The sequence below is a fragment of the Corylus avellana genome, chromosome ca8, assembly GCF_901000735.1.
Source record: "Corylus avellana chromosome ca8, CavTom2PMs-1.0".
Taxonomy (NCBI): domain Eukaryota; kingdom Viridiplantae; phylum Streptophyta; class Magnoliopsida; order Fagales; family Betulaceae; genus Corylus; species Corylus avellana.
Window position 1 is genome coordinate 9,448,874 of NC_081548.1, and position 22,910 is coordinate 9,471,783.

Here is a 22,910-nt window from a genome sequence, read left to right on the forward strand (position 1 = left end):
TCATTGTGGACCTCTTATTTTTAACTTACCTGGGTATGGATCTTTGAAGGATTTATTTTATTTTTTTAGCGAAGAAGGAAGACGTGTCTGAAAAGTAGGGGCTGCTTTTTGTCATTTTCAAAGAACCTTGTCTTTAAATAAGATCTTTCTAGGCCTCTTGAGAACTGTATTAGAATTTGGAGCAGTTTTCCTCTTCAAATAGTTTTACTAGTCCTCCACTAGTAATCATAAAATATATATTATTTGTTAGCTATCATAGACATATATATAAGATATCTGGCGTCAAAGTCAGAAGGTATGAGATTGATCAGTTCATTCTGAAGTAGTATCTTTTGCTAGATTCATTCATTTGCCTTTCAATAATGGTAGGACTTTGATCTTCCCTTTGCTTTTGTTTCTTTCACTTCGTACGGAATCCTTGTCAGTAGGAGTTTATTATTGGCATGTTATTGTTCTCATTCTTAGTTGGCTAACTTGGCTCTGCAGACATGTTTCTCATTTGCTTAGCAAATGCAAGTGGCCTATTTGATGACATGACTGGTTTGAATTGACAAAGGGCACAATCAGTGTTCAATTTATTTGACCAATTGTTTCTTTCTTCTTCAACTCCTGATTGATTGATTATCTATCAAAGGTTAGGTTATTTCGTGGCTACTAATCTTCCTCTCCCTCTTCATACTTGCTCAACTTGTTTCAATATTTTATCTCATGCTTAAAAAGACAAAAAAAAAAAAATCACCCTTTCATTGGGGATTCATGACTAGTGTTGTGTTCTTTTTGTTTAGTATCCTTAAATATATTGTGAACTTGCTTTGTTACGGTTAGTTCTATGACGTACCTTAAATTAGTTTATACTTGATAACCATCTACATTTCTCTTTAAGAAACATTTCAAATTAGGGCAAAAGCTGCTCTCGCAAGGCACAATAGATTTGCAGAGTGCATGGGATCCTCCTCCATGCAGAAGAAAAGGATTACAAAAACTGGTTATAGCTTTTTCTTTGAAGCATTTGAGGCTTTCAAGTTTCAACGCTCTTCAAGACGATGGTGAACCAAGCTGATGATGTGGCTGGGAAAGTGATCTCATTCGAAAACATCATTTTCCTCCCTGTATATGACACGTTACACTTGTTGAACAAAAACTTTTATCAAGGGTTGAGATTGCTTGCGTTGCCCACCTGATTGATCTGCCTATTGCTCAAGTGGTGGAGAAAAAGTTTGTCTCAAATGGACGACAAGTTTGCTGGGTGTCTCATCATGTTTGATGATCCCAACGCCCAAACCAGATGCCATGCTGGGCTTTGTCCAAAAAGAATGGAGCTGGGCTGATTCTAGCATAAGATGAAATAGATTTGTTACATATGTGCTCATTTATTAATGAAAATTAAGGTGGATGAAATAACAAATGAAAATACATGTAACATTTAAGGGTGATTTTCACTTTCACGTCAAAAAATGAACATTTAGGAGTATATATATAGCATTTCTCATAACAAAAAATATTAATGTCAAAATCTTTAAAAATTTCATGTGTCATTTGAGCAAGTAATTAAGCAAAACACATTTACATTTATTAATGATAATTAAAAAAGTATGTCAGAAGCATATGTTATACATGATACTTTTAGAGACTGTTGGATTAAAATTTTGTCATTCTCTCTAAGGGCAACAATTTGTGTTCACATATAGAGTTTGAGCCGTGTCAATAAATATGTAGAAGACTATATACGTCAATTTTAACCATACTCATTTCATTAAACCGATCATAAGGTGTAAAAATTAACCATGCCCTAATCCTCCCTCTCAAATTATAAAGCAATGCTTTGCTGATTCAAAAATGAATCGGATATTGATTGTTTGTGGCCAAAATGGAGCTCTCAAAGCATGCCTTTTAGATTTAATCGGAGGTAGCTTTCCCATGTGATCAATCTTTTGTACATTAATAAATCATATACTTTTTGATGGTGGTTGTATCGTGGGCCTTGGTAATTAATTCACCGTAGAAAAGTTAGGTATTACGTAGTCTTATGTAATAAAGTTGTCAATACGCAAAGCTTATTACTGTTTTTTTTCTTTTTCTTTTTTTTTTTTTTAAAAAAAAAGCTTATTACTTTAAAACTGAAAAAAGAAAGTGGGCAAAATCCAAAGCATCTAAGCAACTTCTTTTGAGTCGGTGGCTGTCCAAATCAACTTACATTGCCTACACACCCTTACATGCACTCAAATGCTGCATAAGCCATTCCCTTTCTTCTCAATAGAAAAATTAACAATAAAAATAAATAAATAAAATAATGCTGCTAAGCCACCCCCAGAGCAAAATGCTTTTGCTTTTCCCAAATAAAGCTTTTGCATCACTTTGTTATTTTCGCTTTGATTTGCTTTTTTGATGGCTGCCATGACTTTAATTTGTTAAGAGATCAGCTTTTTTGATGGCTGCCATGACTCTTGAGACTTTTGCAGGCTGCCTGCATATAGTTTTCCATGACTTATTTGGTTTATTATTACATTTATGTGTTGATGCCACGTATACCGGCTTGCTTTAAAGCCAACTAAAAATTCTGTCGTTTTGAATAAATTCTAAGCTCTATGTAAAACGTTTTGATGATTTTCCCTTTAAACATAGCCGCCGAGACCAATAAAACCCTATCTAATGGCCAATGGAAGACAAGTAACCATATATGGACAAGTTTTTTAAAATCATTTTAAGCTAAGAAAAGGTTGAATATGATCAATTGCATGGTAGCAAGCAACACTAGAAAAAAAAAATTAAAAAGAAAGTGGACGTATTGTTTAGATGAACCTTCCTTGAATAGGCAAGGGCAAAAAGTTTGCTAAACCTTTATCAAAAGAAAAAGAGAAAGGTAGTATTCATTACTCACTTTTTTTTCTTTCTTTGAGTTACTTCTCATTCATCCATTATTCACCTTTAAACTCCAAGTATATATCTATCTAAGACATAGTACATCATATTCCCTTTAACCATTCTCCCCCAAAAACATAAAAAAATAAAAAATCATTTTAAATTGCCTACCATATGTTGATACTATTCCTCCCGACATACACATTCTCGGAATTAATGTAATGCTTGAAAATCTAAATTCCCGTCAATGTGTGGGAATAATTAGTAATGTAATAAGATTTTCAAAAATATGAGATTTTCATATTTGGTTTTATTCTTAGTTATCATGTAGGAATTATTTATATTTTCCAAAATATCAGTATTATTTCTCTATTCAATTGCATGAGGCTTTTTGATAGACAAGTATTTAAAAATTAAACCAAAAAATGACAGAAAAGAAAAACTGTATATAAAGCGTGGTTTCCTTTCATTTCTCAATATATATATATAGTAAGTATTTATTTACTTTTAATCTACATTCACCTTCATCAATATTGACACATCATAACTATTGTCCAATCACATTTCTCTCCAAGAAACTTATTATATAATATTATGTACAGTGATCAACACTTACTTGAATTTATCCTACTTCTTCTAGTCATACCATTAACAAAACCAGATTCGTCTTTAAGCTTTCTTTTCTTTCTTTTAGAATAACAGGAAGAATCTTGAAGCGGTTTCTCAACCTCAAACATAAGTAAATTGCATTTTTTCTTCTTTCTTTTTTTACATTAAAACATTCATATTGGACTAGTCAAAATGTCATTTTTGATCGCCCTATAGAAAATATATATATATATATACTAAAAAAAAGCTCTCCATTTGACTAGTCACTTTGGCTAAAAATTTGATTAACTGCTACTATACTCTACAAATTCAATGAAAACTGACCTTTCTCATCTTTGAGAATAGTGAAAAAAAAATATAAAAATAATAATAAAAGCACAGCTAAAATGCTGAATATAAGTGCTTTAAAAAAAATAATTAAAATAAAAAATATCAAGAGCCCTCCAGGCTCCAAGTGAAAGGTGATATTGCGGATCTATCCAGGACCCGGGTCTAGCCGGCCCTACCAAATTACTTGCGCGCTAAGAAGGGTGTGGCCCATTGGTCCAATTATTGGCGTAGAAACTAGAAAGGTTAAAATTGAGACACAGCAAAAAGAGGGGTCAACATCAGAAATAAATAACGACTCTTACCTGACCATCAAAGGACATTTTCGTAACACGCCAAAATCTTTTTAACTTCATGTGCCGGCCTACTCCCTCCCTCTCACAACACCCGTACTTTTGCTTCGCACTTCACCTCTCTCTCCCTCCTTCCTATTTATTGCTTCTACTCCTTCGATTCCTCCCTCCCCCTTCCTCTCTCCCTCTCTCTCTCTCGCTCTCTCTCTCTCTCGACTGCGGTAGAACCAATGGAGCGAAAACCGGTAGACCATCTCCCGCCTTACTCCGGAGGCGGCATGAAGCATAGCGCGTCGGAGTTGGCTCTCCAGGATTACATAAAGAGGATGATGAGCGGCCCCGAGGTGATCGGAACCGAAACCCGAGACGGCGACGTCAAGGATGTGAAAACCGCCGAGGTTCGGGACCACCGAGACAGAGATTCCTTCCCCGATGAGTTCGATGGCTTTTACAGTGATTTTAGCTTCAGTGATCTCAACAGCTTCGATTTCAAAAATCGGGTTAGTCTCTCCTCTCTCTCTCCGTCTGTTTGTTATTAGGCGCCACGTCAACTTCCCGGCTGTGCCAGAGTGACCTGGCAAATCCATAGCATGGTATATATGTATATTATATATATATAGAAACAGAGAGATTGTAGATGGCCATGATAATTAATTAGTGTTTTTCTTTTTTTTTTGAAATCAGTAATTAATTAGTTAAATAAGAAGAAGAAATAAAGTATTAATTTGTGAAAGGATGTTATGTATATTTGGAGGCGTGTCGGTGGAAAGCGAAAAAATATATATATGATGATGGAGTTGTTGGTGAGGAGCTATTTACAAATAAATAATTCGGTAGTACTGAAAAATTGTAGGTTATATTGGTAATTTAAAAGTAGTTGGTGGAGTAAAACCAGAGTCTGTCGCTTTCGTCAACTTGGCCAATCGCTTTCTGAAAAGCATGCTGGGGTGAAAACCGTGAAATGGTCATTTTACAAGTTTGGAATATTTATTAATTGGGGAAGCATGTCCTATGAAATTAAGAATATGATTTTTGTCCATTCCTACACGGTTAATATCATATATAGTTTAGAGGATTTTTTTTTTTTTTTTTTTTGTTGTTCTTTTTCATTCAAGTTCCATTTTTGTCTTTTGCTTCTCTTGAGAAAAATAAAATAAAAAATGGGAAATCAAGTCCCAACTGTTACACATACCAACTATGATATTTCTCATTTTGATTTTAAGATAGTAGTATTTAATTTGATAGATTTAAAATATGTGTTTAAGCTTATTATAAATTCGGGACCTTTTCAGAATCTTCTGTAGAAATAGTTATAAAAATACAATTATGTTTCATATATAAAAAAAATAATTAAAAAAAAAATGAAAAAAAGTGATTGGATTATGACCCAATACAGTCATCCCCTCTGACGGGGTGGCCGCGAATCAATCCCTCGAATCGGGGTATATATGGCCCCAGCTCCCAAGTCACTCCTTTCATTCACAAAACTCTTTCTTTTTTTTTTTTTTCTTCACAAAACTTAAACAAACCTTGGTTTCACATTTCTTGATATATATATGTTTATAATATTCCAAACCAATAGTATAGAGTTTGTGAAAGTATGTATAGTGAACAAGATGTTTGTAAAAATTATACTATTTTTAAGTGGTTCTAAGTTTATATATTGATAAATCATGTACAACGTACAAAGATTTATTTTATGGTTAATATTTTGTTTTGTTGGGTCTAATAGTGTACATAGGGCCATATCATTTAAAAATTTACATGATCAACAACATATTCACCATTAGATCTATGAAGTCTAATCCAGATAACGTGTACGTGACATTGGTGACAATATTGCTCAATTAGTATGCAACAATATGATGTATGTTTTTGTTCGTAAACACAGGACATATTAAGTACTTTCTTTTCAAGTACTTGTAGTGGACTACCAGAAACCCTTCTTGGTTCTCAACATCTGGCTTTGAAACAATCCAGCATTTCAGTAACAATGGATTCCCAGTCATCAATGTGTGGTATGATCCATCAAGGAGACATATATATATATATATATATATATATATATATATATATATATATATATATATGCATGTGCATATGCATATGCATGCTTCACGTTATCATAGTTTAATCTCCGTTTTGCTCGTTTTATCGTTTAACACTTGAACAAATTTGGAAATCTTTCAGTCAGCAGTCCAATGTCGGCTAATAATCCAAAAGACACAGATAATCAAGCAAGGGGAGCTACCAGTGGTTCCTCGCATGAGCCATCTGATGATGAGGATATTGAGCTAGAAGCTGGTTCATGTGAGCAGAGCACAGACCCTAGTAGTTTGAAGCGCGTTAGAAGGTATTTTCATTATATATATATATATATAAGAACTATGATAGAGATACCAGGTTGCTTATGACTCAAATACATTGGATTGTTACTGTGTGTTTCCAGGATGATTTCCAATCGGGAGTCTGCCAGGCGATCTAGAAGAAGAAAACAAGCACAGCTGCAAGATCTCGAGCTCCAGGTATCCCATGTTGTTGGCTGTTTGCATAATTAATTTTATCGGTCTGTGCTGAAAAAAAGTCGGACCTTGATACTCCAAATTGGCTACCGAGGAAAAGGGAAAAAAAAAAAAAAAAATTAGAGATATTGTGAATCTATGGGCTATTTGAGTAATGGGTAAATTTAGCACTCTCCTTTTACGCATGGGTTCAAACTTTTTCTCAACAAGTGAGGCCCAACACATAGAATATTTAACTAAAATTAAATTGTAGATGATATCATGTTAAATCACGGCTTATCCAAAGAAATTTAAGTTGGCAAGAACACATAGACTGAAATATAGGGTGAATTGTCGAGTTGTGGTTCGAATTCATGATGTCTCGCTTTGATACCATATTAAATTATCACTTATTCCAAAAGCTTAAATTGATAGGAAATAGTTATAAATTTAATCATTTAATTAATATTTTAATACTTCTCATCACATGTGAGCTCAAACTCCTCATGAATTAATTAAATCTTACACCTGAAATATTTAATTGAAATGTAGGGTAAATAACGGAAACAAAGTTCGAACTCAGAACATTTGGCTCTAAATACCATACTAAATCACAACTTTTTCCAAAAATTTAAACTAGTAAAAATTGTTGAATTTAATCATTTAATAAATATTCAAGCAAACAATCAATTGTTGACACTTGCTCCTTTCATAGCTTCAAGTTCGTTTGTTTTAACCCATGATTCTTTGTCAGGTTGAACAACTGAGAGGAGAAAATGGGACTCTCTGCAAGCAGCTTACAGATGCTACACAGCAGTATCGTGTTGCTGATACAGATAATCGAGTCCTGAAATCAGATGTGGAAGCTTTGAGAGCCAAGGTAGAACTAGAAGTAGTCCAGCAGCTTTACTGTAAACTCAGAACAACACAAAAGAGAATGCTAATCTAATCATTAACATTAATGTTTTGTGGATTTTAGGTGAAGTTGGCTGAAGATATGGTTACTCGAGGCTCCTTGACCAGCAATCTGTATCAACTTCTTCAAAGTCATTTAGGAACACCGCAATTGCTTAATACACAAAATCTGCGGCGGGTTCCAAATGTTTCCCCAACCATCAATGTACCAGGAGATGATCATGCCTCATCATATGCAGGAATAACAGTTTCTGGGCAGAACTCAGGCATTATTGGACTTCGACACCCCAATATTAATAATAGAAATGTTAAAAGTACTGGAGTCATGAGTGATGTTGTGATCAATGACGATGCAAATGTGCAATTTTAAGCTTCTCTTTATGATTTTTATCAATCCGTTAATGCAAAAAAAAAAAAAAAATGTTAAGGAGGTCATCACAGCATGATTTCTTATGGCAAAAGTTGGTATAGAGTTAAAGCTTAAGTATGGAGTTTAATTAGTTTGTCTTCAATTTGGACTTTCTGTTTTTTCAAAAAATTTAAATTATTTGTTCAGGGTCAGGCAAAATTCAAAGAACTTTCAAATTTTTTTTATTATTATATTTTTATTGTTTCGATTTTTTAGGGTAAATGTGTAATTTCACAATGATCTCGACAAAAAAAATGGCAGAAATTTTTCACGTACATTGGGAATATAAATAGTTCACATGGAATTGGCAAATTATAAAGAAACTCGTTTTATATTGATTTCTTGTTAGTACTTACGAGTTCATTTTATAATCCACTCACGCGTGAGAGTCATGTGACTCGGTTTTATATGCGATTTTAAGAAGTTTCAATTGTAATTTAATTAGTTTTTTTGGACAAATAATGCAGATATAGCTAACATTTTCTCTAGGTCGACTTCAAGATTTAAGAAAAAAGAAAAAAGATTGTAACACCTTATCAGATATTAATTTGATGATGAAAGAAAGTAGATAAACTTGCTTTTGGCAGAATGAAGTCTCAGCTTTATTCTCATTGTATATATAGGCTAAGAGTTACAATTGTAATCATGTTTGACAAATCCAAACTTGATACAAACTATGAGAACTAATACAATACAAACAAGTAGAACATATACAACTAGAACACTAAAAGGGAAGAGATAAAAATAAGTATAAGGATAATGCTAGAGATAATGCTAGACATAAGGATAATGCTAGAGAACTATAAGGATAATGCTAGAGAGTGGTTCAAATCTATTTGGATTCAAAGAGTGAATCTAAAACAAACTCGGTTGGTTCCTTAACAGCCCCTCAAACTTATGGGAGGGGGAGTGACCATGAGTTTGTCTCTAAGGAAAAGAAAACGAGAGGAGGTAAGACCCTTTGTGAAGATATCAGCACATTGATCTTGAGTTGGAATGTAGTTAGCGTTGAGATCTTTGTGAAGAATTTTCTCACAGATGAAGTGGTAGTCAACTTCTATATGCTTAGTAGGAGCATGGTAGATGGGATTGGAAGCTAAGGCAATAGCTCCTATATTATCATACCAGAGTACAGGAGAATCATGGAGAGAAACTTGCAATTCTTTGAGTAGCATTCGAAGCAATGAGAGCTCAGCAGCTCTGATGGCCATGGCACGATATTCAGCTTCTGTGCTAGATCTCGAGACAACAGGCTACTTCTTAGCATGCCAAGACACTAAGTTGGAGCCAAATAAAACACAATACCTTGTGGTGGATCTGCAATCTAAAGGATCCCTTGCCCAGTCAGAATCACAGTATGCCTGAAGTTGAAGAGGACCTGGAGTGAAGTGAAGGCCATGATCTGGTGTGCCTTTAAGGTACCTTAGGACTCTTTTAGCAGCCTTCATATGTTCATTGGTTGGACAATGGAGAAATTGGCATAGTTGGTTGACAGTATATGCTATGTCAGGTCTTGTAAGTGTGCAATATTGTAGAGTTCCAATAATATGGTGATATGTTGTGGGATTTGGTAGGGGATCACCATCAAGCTTCGTGAGCTTATTGCCTGAAGTGCAGGGTGCGGCATAGGGCTTTGCTCCAAGTATTTGCACATGATCAAGTAAATCAATAATGTACTTTCCTTGATTTAGATGTAAGCCAGATTTGTCATGAACGACATGGATGCCTAGGAAGTACAAAAAACAGCCAAAATCTTTAAGCTTAAATTTCATTTGAAGGCCGTGGATGAGAGACTCCATGATAGATGAATCTATGCCTATTACTATGATATCATCAACATATATCAGTATGTAAATATGAACAGAACCTTGATAAAGAATAAAAAGAGAGGTGTCTACTAGGGATCCAACAAAACCAAGATGGAGAAGAGCTTGTGACAATATGTGAAACCATGCTCTTGGGGCTTGCTTTAGACCATAGAGGGCCTTCTTGAGCTTACATACATGATCTGGAAAAGCTGCATCAATAAAACCAGTAGGCTGCTCTATGAGGACTTCTTCATTCAAGTGACCATGAAGGAAAGCATTGGAGACATCCAATTGTTTGAGGGTGCCAATTGTAGTGGATTGCTAAGGACAATAGGATCCGTATAGTGGCTGGTTTGATAACTAGAATAAAAGTTTCAGTGTAGTCAATACCATCTCTTTGTTGAAAACCCTTAGCCACTAATCTTGCCTTGTATCTTTCAATAGTGCCGTCTGATTTTTCCTTTAGCCGAAAAACCCACTTGTTTTTTATGATGTTTCGATGTGGTGGTCTAGGGTAGAGAGACCAAGTACCATTATCAACCAAAGCTTGAAGTTCACTTTCCATTGTAGCAAACCATTTAGGGTTAGAGACAGCCTGAGCAAATGTGGTAGGGACAAAAGGCAAAGGTGTGGCATGAAAGGATTTTAGTGGATGCTTGGTTGATTTTAAGGATAGGAATAATTGATAGTGGGGAAAAGACTTAGGTTTGAAGTTTCCAGTCATAGATCTTGTGACAATATGAGGAGAGGCTGGCTTAGTAGGTGTAGGTAAAAGGTGAAGTAGGGATTGATGTAGGTTGGGGATAGGCTCAGGGGTAGGTGGTAGTCAAGGGAGTAGAGGGCTCAGATGTTGGTGAAGAGGAAGGCCTTGAGGAGAGAGGAGAAGCAAGAGTGTTTAGGACAGGTACTCGTGCTGGGGAAGACAAGGTGATTGGGGATGAGGTGTGAACATTAATAGAGTCAAAATTATTCACAGAGTAAAAATGAGAAGGATCAAGAACAATACCTGTAGGGGAAGGATCTAATCCATCAGAGGATGAAGATGCTGCTCTACTCTATGCAGGAAACATCAATTCATCAAAAATAACATATCTATAGACATATACACGATTAGAGCTGGGATCAAGGCACTTGTAACCCTTTTGGTGAGCACTGTATTCAAGAAAGATGCATTGTTTGCTTTTGAATTCCAATTTGTGTTTAGCATAGGGCCTTAAGAGGGGATAACAAGTACAACCAAAAGTTTTTAAAAAGGTGTAGTTTGGTTCCTTATTGTAGAGTTTGGTGAAAGGACTTGAATTTTGGAGAGTTGGGTAGGCAGTCTATTGATGAGATACACGTGCCTTGATAAGACCTGATTCAATGATATGCCTATATTTTCTTTCTGAAACTCCATTTTGTTGAGATGTATGTGGATAGGTGACTCGATGAAGAATACCATGTGTTGACTGAAATTTAGTAAAGTTATGAGAGGTGTATTCACCACCCCCATCTGTTTGAAGTTGTTTGATTTTAAGGGAAAATAGATTTTCTATCAAGCACTTGAATTTAACAAAGGTTTCAAAAACATCTTATTTGAGTGTAAGAGGAAATAGCCAGGTGTATATAGAGACATCATCAATAAAAATAACATAGTATTTGCTTCCATTGATTGAAGGTAAAGGAGAAATCCATACATCACTATGAATGAGTTCTAATGGAGCAGTGATGACACGACTAGACTTAGCAAAAGGTAACTTTTTACTCTTTCCTAATTGACACGAAACACAAATAGACTACCGGGACTTAATTGAAGACTCAGTAAGGTGGTAGTTGTGAAACAGATGCTACAAGATTTGATGACTTGGATGCCCTAAGCGGTTGTGCCAAACTGAAGAAGCACCTTGATCCCAATTCGTGCAGTAAATGCTCTGACTTTATTTATGTCGAAGTGCTGTAACCTTAATGGGTAGAGACAATCTTTACTTGCCCCCTGCAGGAGGATCCTCCCTGTGAGGTTATTCTTAATCAAGAAATAGGTATCAGTTAATTTAAAATGACAATCATTGTCACTACATAATTTATTAATTAAGTAAATTGGTTGTAGCATTAAGACAATGTAAGATATTTTTGAGATGTAGAAGTTGATTTGAGCTAAGAAAAGAGGAAGAGCCAGTGTGGGAGATACCAAGTCCACTACCATTACCTACTACAACTGTCCCATCACCCTGGTATGATTGCTGCAGAGTTAGATTCTCCAAGTCGTTAGTGATGTGAGTATTGGCTCCATTGTCAGCAAACCATTCATCTTCATCTTGTAGATTGTTGGATTGGGAAACCATTGTAGCAAGCTCAGATGGTGGATGTCATCCTTGGAAGGCATAATCCATGCGATGAAAGCAGTCCAATGCTTGATGATCGAAACGACCACATATTTGAAAAAGAGGTCTGTTGGATGAGAGGATACCAGGTTGAGAATTTCTCCTTAGAGTGTAGTTACTAGGAGAATTTCTCCTTAGAGTGTAGTTACTAGGAGAATTTCTTCTTGGAGTGTAGTTGCTAGAGCTTCCAATAATAGTTTTTCCTTGGGAGAAAGCAGAGGTTGGGAGTTTACCAGGAGATCCGTTGAAAGTCTTCTTTGAGAGATAGGAATTTCTGTAATTGGAAAAAGGTTTCCTTTGGTTGTTGTTGAATCTTTGCTTTTAACCTGGCTTCTGAGCAGTCATGGCATAGATTGTGGTTCGGCACTGGCAGCCTGATGTTCAAGGAGTTGTTCATATCCAAGTAATTCAGACTAAAATTCTTCAAGAGACATAGTGGCATTCTTTGTTATCATGGGGTAGGTCATGACAAAAGAATTGTAGGTGGAGCTTAATCCACCTATGATGTAGGATACAAGGTCATCATCGGTGATGGGGCTATCGGCGATGACTAGCTGGTCTGCCAATTATTTTGCACTATGAATAAAAGTAACACATGGATTGTTACTTTGTCTGAGAGTGTGAAGTTAGCGTCTCAATTGAGTCACGTGAGACCTTGATGGAGAAGCATAACGAGTGGCAAGGGTGTTCCATACTTGATTGGAGGTTTTACACCCATAGGTAGTAGGCACAAGTGGACCAGTTAGAGTTGCAATGAACCGATTGAGAATACATTGGTCTTTCTTTTCTCAGAGAATATATTCTGGATTTGAGACATCACGGGTAGTTTTGTCAAGAGAAGATGGAATAAGCTTTGATGGGTATAGCTCGGAGCCATCAACAATGCCCATCAAGCCGTTGGTTTTGAGGATGAGCTCAAATTGATAGACCCATCCGAAATAGTTGTTGTCATTACGCTTGGATTGATAGACATGCGCAATGTTTGGCATCATGAAGGATAGAGTGGCAATGTCACTGGATTACGTCATGAGTACAGTAGTTGGGACACGGTAGTCAGTAAGGGTACAGTGATAAGTGCTCAAATATACATATTTTAGCCCCTTAGTTTATATGTCTTAATCCTTTAGTTGTTATAAAGGGTGCAGTGATAAGTTCTATTTTATGATGTTTTTTGAAGGAAAAGGAAGCGTTTCTGGAAGTTTTGGGCATCAAAGACCAATTTTGGGAAAAGCTGGAGTTCGGATCAAGAGCACCCAACTTAGGCTCGAGCACATCAGTGCTTGAGCGCAGAAGAGGAACGATCGAGCGCAAGCTGTGATCGAGCACAAGGCATGGCGATCGAGCATAGTCGAGCGACCCAAATGCGGAAAGAATTATTTTCCACTTAAAACTAGGTTTTTCCAACCCTAGTTGGACTAGGGGTTTGTTCTCCGATTTTTTTAGGTTTCCTAAGGTTTCTAGATTTTTCTAAAGCCTATAAATAGACCCCTAGGCCTCTTAGAAAATACACAATTCCAGAGAGGAGAATTTGGAGGCTACTTCAAGAAGCATTTTCCGGTTTCTTCTTTTCCTTTTCTTTTTAGTTTTGGTTTCATTATGTGTGACTAAACAATTGTTAGGGATAGATTGAAGCCCTAATCATGTCTTTTTAAGTTTAATATTAGTGTCTTTGTTTCAATCATATATGGTTATTTTAATTGATTATGCCTATGTAATTGAATTCCCCTTGTGAATGTGTCTCACCATTATTTGTTTGTTTTCTTTTCTATGTTACTTGTGTTTATGTTCTGCGCGAGTACGATCGAGCGTATACAGCAGTACGCTTGGCCGCACTCTCATCCGCACACACGCATATATCTGCACAAGCTCGATCGACCGTACCTTGCGGTGTGATCGAGCACACTGGTGCAGACTCTCACGTGACCTACCCTAGGTCACACGACTCCTATTTCTGTCATTAATTTTTTCCTTCTTTGGTCTGTCTCTCTTTCATCTGCAGCAATACGATCGAGCACACGGTTAGTGCGATGAAGTGAGCACTACTGGTGAAGTGCAGACCCAAATGGCAACTATGGAGAAGAAGCTAGACATGATCAAGAAGGCCATGACAAATCACAACATTCCTCCGGTTCAACAAGCGGTACAACTCGAGGTATGTGTTGTGCAAATTTATTTAACTCGCAAGTGCACGAATCGATTGTAGTTTAATGGATTGCAAGTGCGAGGTCGATCCCACAGAGAATTGTATTCTTGAAAGAGCAACTTAAATCTAAACTAATTAAATCCTAACCTAGTTCCAAATAGGTTTTGAATTTTTATTTTTGAAATTAAAAGACAAACATAAACTAATTAAAATAAACTAAGAGATAAACCACTAAGGTTTGGGAATTCACACTCATCAAATCATAACAACATACTTCCATGTTTATCAATATTAATCTGAAGTTCTCACAATTAAAATCTAGATATGTTTTACTATGCTACAAACAATTAATCAAAACCATCTCATGTATCCATTCATTGCACAAATCACAAGAGGAATCCAATATCAATTAAATCATCAAATGTATCCGTCAATCACAAAAGATATCAAATCTTAATTGAAACACCAAATGTATCCGTAAAACAAATCACAAGGGATATCCAATTATTTAGGCAAATAAAATCAAGCAATCAATTATGTTAAATTATCATAAATCATCAAGTGTATCCTTGAATCACAACAAGATATCCAAGAATCATGCCACATATTGAAAAGAAGTAAAACAATTGAAATAATAAACCCAATAAAATCAGATAAATAAAGACTTACATGAAAGTATTGATGTTCTTCATCGGTGAGGCTTCATCCCCAACCTTAGTTAGGAATTAAGCTCCATATAAAAATAAAACCTAAATCTAAAGAAAACCTAAACTAAAAGAGAAAAACTGTATAATTTTGCTCTCTGAAATTATATATCTTTTCTTGAATGCAAAGAAGTCTATTTATAGGCTTAGGGAAGTCCTAGAAGCCCTATTAAACCTAGATAATTCAGAGGTCTGTCTCCCAATCAAAATAGAAGTCTGAAATCGGAATAGGATTCATCCAAATTTGTGACCTTTTATTGCAGAAAAATTTTGGCATAGTAAACGTCCGAATTAGGAAAATCCTACTTTACAATGAATTGTATTATTTTGCATTAGCTTTCCAATGCCGCTTGAATCACTTCAATCTGATATTTGAGCGGAAAGTTATGGTCAAAATACTGAGACGTGTACAGAATCTGAATTTGAATCCAATCCGAAATTTTATCCAATCTAATCTTTAATCCAATTTAACCTTTTCTTGGATTTGGTTAGACTTAACCACATCATCTAGGTCTTCTCAAAGTATGCTTTCTTCCAAACTTTGCATTTTTCTCTTTAAAGCTGTAGTTTTTCTTTAATGACCTACAAAACATTAAAAACACAAAACTAACACAAAATATTAAATAACGACACAGCTAAAGGATTAATTAATGTAAATAAAGGGGTCCAAATATGCAATATTTGGCACTTATCAGTATGTGCTATATGTTCCAATTCTGAACATACTACTGAAACTTGTCCTATGTCTTCAATTGTAGCACAAGAGCAAGTAAATTATGTGAGACAAAACAATTACCCTCCAAAGAACAACCCATACTCCAACACTTATAATGTAGGATGGCAAAACCACCCCAACTTTTTTTGGAGTAATAATCAGAATGTTCTGAATCTTCAAGGCTAGCAATGAAACTTCCAACAGGGAAATAACTACCAGGCTCCACCACAAGCGACCCAATCAAATCCTGAACTGAAAAAGAATGATGTTGAGAGTGCTATACTCCAGTTCTTGAATGCGCAACAACAAACCAACACCCAAACCAATCAAGCCATTCGGAGATTGGAGTCCACCACTAGTCAAGTCATTCAAAAATTGGACGCACAAGTATGGCAGTTAGCTAAAGATCAGAGTGAGGAAGAAAGGAGAGTTTCCATCTCACACCATACAAAACCCAAGAGGACAAGAGGAGCTCAAGGCCTTGACTATTCTTAAGAGGGGAGAAGGCATAAACAACAACGGGGCATCTTCTTTGGGACAACAGTGAGAGAAGTACAACAGTGTGGCTGAAGACATTAAACTTAGCGCTCATTGGAGGCACCCCACAGCATATCCTTTTTATTTCCTATTTTTTATTTTTTCTGTTTTTTAGTTGATGTTTCTTTTGTTTTCCTTTTAATTTTAGTGGTTAGTTTTCAGGGAACAAGTGTGCTTGTGTTCAAGTTTAGGGGTGTGCTATGAGCCATGTCATTCTAGACAGTTTGCCCATCTCCCAGGTGAGATCTTTCCATGCTATATACACATTGAGGGCAATGTGTAATTTAAGTTTGGGGGTATGAGAGACACATTACACACACACTTTGTCCCTATTTTTGTTAAGTTTTTAAAGAAAAATGCATGTTCATGTTGTCTTGAAAATTTTGGTTGATATGAAAAAATTGTGATTTGACTTTCATTGGTGAGCTTAAAATTATGAACACATGATTTGATGATAGAGTTTGTGAAATTTGATTAGTTACTTTGGGCATATGAGAATTCACTTGTTTAATTTGAATTAACACAAGCATATTGGCACATCTTTTGTGAGGTATGACATATAAGCCTAATGTGTATGTTTTGATATCTTGGGAGAAGTGGGTGACTTGTTAGATGATACTGGGGCATATATAAAAAAACTAAAAAAAAAAAAATTGATCAATTTTAAGTTCTTCACTGAGTAACTGAACCTCTTGCCTCATTAAGCAATGAGTGTTCATGTCAAAAAGTGAAAAGTTTAATTTGATTAATGTCATGGTTAGTTTAGTTATGTAGCCTTTTTGATTCAAGTAATAAGTCCTTAGGGGTGTCTTTACACATAATGCCCTAAAACCATCTGGTTTGGGAGCCATTGGCTTAAAGTTCGTTATATGGATCAATTAGAAAGCTTAAGGGAACTAAGCAAAGCCTGAACAAAATAAAGAAAATAAAATTATGCCTTAGCCTTTCATTCTGATAAGAATCCTAGTGAACTTTGAGATATTGAGACAATGCACATTGAAAATTTTTGGAAGCTTCATATTTGTGCTAGTTCACTTTACATAATTTTGAGATTGAGATGCCTTGCCTGTCTTTCGTAAGAAGTTAAATTTTTTAAATCTTGACTCATTGTGAATATGGGGTTTGTATTTTTAAGCTTGTTAATGAATGAAAATCATGGTTTTAAGCGATACTTTAATTTTTAAGGTGACATGAACTGTGCATAAATGTTTGTGGGTAGCATTTCTATAAACCCTCACAAGACTTTACTTGTCCTACTAGGGGTGCCTAGGGGTTTAAAAGGCTTGTTGCATATGCTAAATGCAATCATGTTTCCTACGAAAGTGGAGATAGAGTAGTTTTTGTTTTTGTATCTTTCTATTCTCAATTTAGTTTTGCTAAGGGACTAGCAATATGTAAGTTTGGGGGTGTGATAAGTATGTTAATCCTTTACTTGTGCTATTTTATGATGTTTTACTTCCTTTTCGCGTTTTTGTCTATTTTTAGGTGTTTGAAGGACAATGAAGCGTTTCTAGAAGTTTTGGGCATCAAAGGCCAATTTTGGGAAAAGCTGGAGGTCAGAATGAGCGCACCACACTTAGGCTCGAGTGCATCAGCGCTCGAACGTAGAAGAGGAACGATTAAGCGCAAGCTGCAATCGAGCGCAAGGCATGGCGATCGAGCACACTCAGGCAACCAAGATTCGGAAAGACTTATTTCCACTTAAAAATAGGTTTTCCCAACCCTAATTGGACTAGGGGCTTGTTCTTCAATTTTTTTAGGTTTCCTAGGGTTTTTAGGTTTTTCCAAAGCCTATAAATAGACCCCTAGGCCTCTTAGAAAATAGACAATTCCAGAGAGGAGAATTTAGAGGCTACTTCAAGAAGCGTTTTTTGGTTTCTTCTTTCTCTTTTCTTTTTAGTTTTAGTTTCATTATGTGTAACTCAACAATTGTTAGGGCTAGATTGAAGCCCTAATCATGTCTTTTTAAGTTTAATATTAGTGTCTTTGTTTCAATCATATGTGGTTATTTTAATTGATTATCCCGATGTAATTGAATTCCCCTTGTGAATGTGTCTCACCATTATTTGCTTATGATTGGAATCTGTTAATTAAGTCAATTTAGATAACCGAATCTTGGGCTTAATGAAGGGACAAAAGAACCTCATCATGGGTTCTTGGCTTAATCAACGTGGAAACTAGGAGCAGATACCATGCCCTAGGATTCATGTGTTTGTCGATCTCCATAGAATTATGTTTCCCTGAAGAATAACTTAGTAGATACCATGCTAAATCCTTTAGGGAAGAAAAGAATTAAAGTAGATACCGTACCTAATTCATTGCTTAGGGAGATCAATAATTTAAGATGTAGATACCATGCCCTTAGATTGACAAACATTAAAATACCATGTGATTGGAACATTGATCTAGTATTTTCTTAATTAGTATGATTTGTTGTGGATATCAAAACCCTAACCTCTTCATTATCTTTATATCTTTTCACCATTGCAAATCTGTGACAATTTGGCAATTTAAATTGGGAAAATCAAATCTAAATAAAATTCACAATCCTCGTGGGATGATCTCGTATTTGCCCAACTATAGTACTATTGGATTTTGTGCATTTGCGACTTAAACATGCAAAGTATTTGTCTATTAATTTAGGTGGGTATTTGGTACAACATGTAGCAATTATGATTTGCGGCAATGAGCAAGGTTTCTGACGACAGCAAGGAGAGCTGCGAATTTTCCCAGAGAAGAAGCTAATTCTGCCGAAGAAGGAGAAGAGGTAGAGAAAGCCCAAAATTTGAGGAGGGTCAAGGATCTCATTGAGAGGGGTATGAACCGTGTGGCTCTAATACCGTGAAAGTAAGCAGATAAACTTGCTTTTGGCGGAATGAAGTCTCAGCTTCTTTTTCATTGTATATATAGGCAAAGAGTTACAATTGTAATCAAGTTTGACAAACCCAAACTTGATGTTGAGTGCCAAATATTACATATTTGAGCCCCTTAATTTATATTTGTTAAGCCTATAGCTTTATTATTGTCTGATGTTTTGTGTAATTTTGGTGTTTTAGTATTTTGTAGGTTACTAAGGGAAAACTGCAGTCTTAATGTGAAATATGCAAGCAATTTGAGAAAAGAGCATTTCTGGAAGTGCGCTCAAGCGCATTGGCCATGCGATCGAGCGCACTCACTCTCAACATCAAGCCAACAAGCCTCAAGTGCTGCTCCGCAGGAGACCTGATGCACGAGTGCGATCGAGCGCACCTAGTGTGCGATCGAGCACACCCGTTTGAGATGGAAAACGCTAAAACCCTAAATTAGCTTATAAATATCATAGCTTTCAAGGGAAATGGGGGAAAGCTGCCCGAGGGGCGCCGTTCAATGTAATTTTTGGCTTTTTAACATTTTATAGCTCTAAAACAATCTTCCTTTTTAAGTTTCTTTGTTTCTATGAATGCAATTAGTGTTTCTATACTTGTTGTAGTCATGAGAGGCTAGAATCTTCAACTAAGGTTGAAGATGAAGCCTCACCATTGATTTGTTTGCATATTTTTATGTTTTGTTCGTACAATTCCGACCTTTAATGTAATGTATGTTCATTTCAATTCAATTATGTAAGAAAATTGTGATTGATTGTTGTTTATAAATTATGAAAATGTTGGATATTCGATATGTTTCATCCAACGGATACATCAAATCTTTTGATTGAAATTGGATATCCATTGTTTTTCGTTATTCAAAAGGATACAATGGATGTTTTGGTCTCAATTGGATATTCGCTGTGATTTGTAATAAGGATGGATTTATCGAATGTTTCAATAGGTTAATTTTATAAAAACAATAGAATATGCATAGGGTTTAATTGCTTGTCGGATGTATGAACAAAACATGAGAATGTGTGCTTTGATTTGGTGAGGTGAATTTTGAAACCGTAGTCTTTTATCATTTGATTACATTTCAGTTTTTAGTTTAGTTTATATTTTTCTTGCATGACACAAACAATTTGGAACTAGGTTAAGATAGAATTGATTTAGATATAAATTGATTTTCACAACGCAATTCCTTGTGGATTCGACCTCACACTTGCTCACACTATATTGCAAATGACTCATGCGCTTGCGAGTAATTTAAAATTGTCAATAAGTTTTTGGCACCATTGCCGGGGAATTGTTTGTTTGTGAAAATTGATTTTTGTTTAAGTTGATTTTATTTTTCTACTAGTTATAATTAGCACTTTTGATTTTTCCTTTTACAATTTTATATTATTTTATTTGTTTCTGCAAGTCTAATAAAAAAAAAAAGGAAAAGAAAAAGAAAAAAGAAAAAGAAAAGAAAAAGGATTTTGTGTTGTTTCATTTTTTCCAGATTTCTACGAACCAGTCCCTGCCAAGATGCTCGAGTGCACTCGTGCTCAAGTCAGCAAGCAGCGCGCGCATCCACGCTCGATCTTTCCAAGCTTGTGCTCAAGTGCAAGGTAGGCGTACGCTCGAGTGGAAGTCACTTACGCTCGAGTGCACCAACGCAACAGACAACATCAGGAAGGATCCCACGCACCTGCGCTCGATCACTTCCTGTGCAAGCTCAATCGCACGCATGTAGCAGGTAGGATCACAGGTGGATCAGCGCAACTGCGCTCGATCTCACCTACCCTGCACTTAAGCGCACCTCCGCAGATTGCACCAAAACGGACCAATACCTGAAATTTTGCCAAACTTTTGCTTGGTCCGTTTTGTGAGTTTTTGAGTTATTGTTTTTAATTTTTTGTATTTTTGTTTATTTGATTTTCTAAAAGAAGAAGAAGAAAAAAAAAAAAAAAAAAAAAAGGTTAATGTTTTATGTGGGATATTTGCATGCTAAAGAGTGAGGGTGAAGCATGAATTTTCAGTTTGGTAATTTTAATGCTTCTCCTAGTTTTTGGACACCAACTCCTACTAATTACTATCAAAATTTTCACCCACATATACACCATATTCATACTGCTCCAATTCTTATCACAGTTCTGGTAATTGTCCATCCTGGGGACAATTTTCCAATTTTTCGTATGAGTAGATGAACATCTCCAGCCCCAGGTTTGAATCAAATTTCAATTTTTACACCTCGGACTGGAGTAACCATTCTGATTTCTCGTGGCAAGCTCATGCTAAGGGAAATTATGCTCCCCAAGTTGATGAACTGCACCATCCTGAATATTCGCAGTTTGACAACCAACTTGAAGTATTACACCAATATTCTTCTTCGTTGGAGGACACACTCAAAACATTCATGCAAATAACTGGCCAATTCCTGCAAGAAATCAAAGATGCCACTATGGCAAACACTGAAGCAATTGCAAGGTTGGGCTGACAGCTTGGTCATCGTGTTGATGAAATCAATCAGATAGAGGAAGAAGAGTTTCAAGGTCAGCTGATGGCTAAAGGACACTACATGATTGATGAGGATGATGATAGTAGTTCTTATCATGAGCATGTCCAAGCCACCACCACACTTGGGGGTGAAGAAACTGTTGAGGAGACTGTTAATGAGCCAAGTCTGGAGGATCCTTTGGGAGACTGATTTGCTCAATTTGGATGCGACCTTGATATGATATGTGAACAAGCTGAGGCCTTATTGGATTCTACTCCTGAGAACAACAAGGTGGAAGAAGAAGAGGAGTAAATTGAGCCCTCGTCAACTCCAAATTTGTCCAATAACAAGGAAGTGAGTATTAAAGCTCATTCCTTCACCACAATCCCTCTTGAGAGACTTCATGAACCCCAAGCTTTAATTCTTCAATGTCTCAAAGAGCCATCTTAGGCAAAACTTCTCAAGGATCTATGCACACAAGATCACAAATCTAGGAACCATGTTCCTAAGAAGATCCTTCGAAGCAAGCAAAGGCTATCTGAGGTGGTGAAACATCCTTCGAGAGGGATATCAAATTCTAAAGAAGAAATGGTGGATGGGATTGGTTGGACACCCAAATGATTGGGGAAAGTGCGGTATTTTTTCCTTTTTATTTTCTGCACTTTATTTTTGAGTCTTTTTCTTTTGTCATTTTGTTTCTTGTCACTTTTTTTTTTTTTTTTTTTTTTTTTTACAGCAATTAATCTTTGTGGTTTGTTTCTGTGAGAAAATATTGCTGTTAGTTTTTGCTCACAGGTGTTTTGGTGTTCAAGTTTGGGGGATGCCCTGGCCTTTTTCACACCTTGATGTTTCGTACTTCTAGTAATGTTTTCTTTACTACACATTGAGGGCAATGTGTAATTTAAGTTTGGGGGTATGGAAAGACACTCTGTCTTTTATTTGTTTTTAATTATTTGTTCTTATCTGTCTTAAAAAAAAAAAAAAAAAAAATTGCTTTGTTGTTGTTAAGCATGAGTTTCCCATACCTGTGGTTTTATTTTCATTGGCTTGCTTAACATTTTGAGCATATCATCATGTTATTAGGAATTGGAGTCCTTTGACTCAATTTTGGGTTAGTGAGACTTCATTTGTTTTGAGTTGACTACCATGAGCACATTAGCATAGAGTTTGTGAGGTATGAAATTCGAACTGAATCATGTATATCTTGAGATTTGTTGGATGATTTGTTGATGAATAACCTTGACTTGAAAATTAAAAAAAAAAAAAAATCATTTTGAGTCCTCTCTGAGTAACCGGACCTCTTGTCTCATTAAGCATTGAGTGTTCGTGTAAAAAAGTGTGAAACTCAAGATTGGTTGATTGTATAGCTAGTTTGGCTTCGTAGCATTTTTGACTTGAGTCA

At 35.9% G+C, this 22,910-nt stretch overlaps 1 protein-coding gene across 1 annotated transcript; it reads left to right on the forward strand.

Moving 5' to 3' along the window:
• The first annotated feature begins 4,188 nt into the window (after positions 1-4,188).
• LOC132189715 (basic leucine zipper 9) lies at positions 4,189-7,899 on the forward strand. Its single transcript, XM_059604492.1, has 6 exons — positions 4,189-4,588; positions 5,980-6,106; positions 6,279-6,441; positions 6,538-6,613; positions 7,344-7,469; positions 7,569-7,899. The coding sequence occupies exons 1-6, from the start codon at positions 4,319-4,321 to the stop codon at positions 7,872-7,874; spliced, it is 1,068 nt and encodes a 355-aa protein (XP_059460475.1). The 5' UTR covers positions 4,189-4,318; the 3' UTR covers positions 7,875-7,899.
• Positions 7,900-22,910: the final 15,011 nt, after the last annotated feature.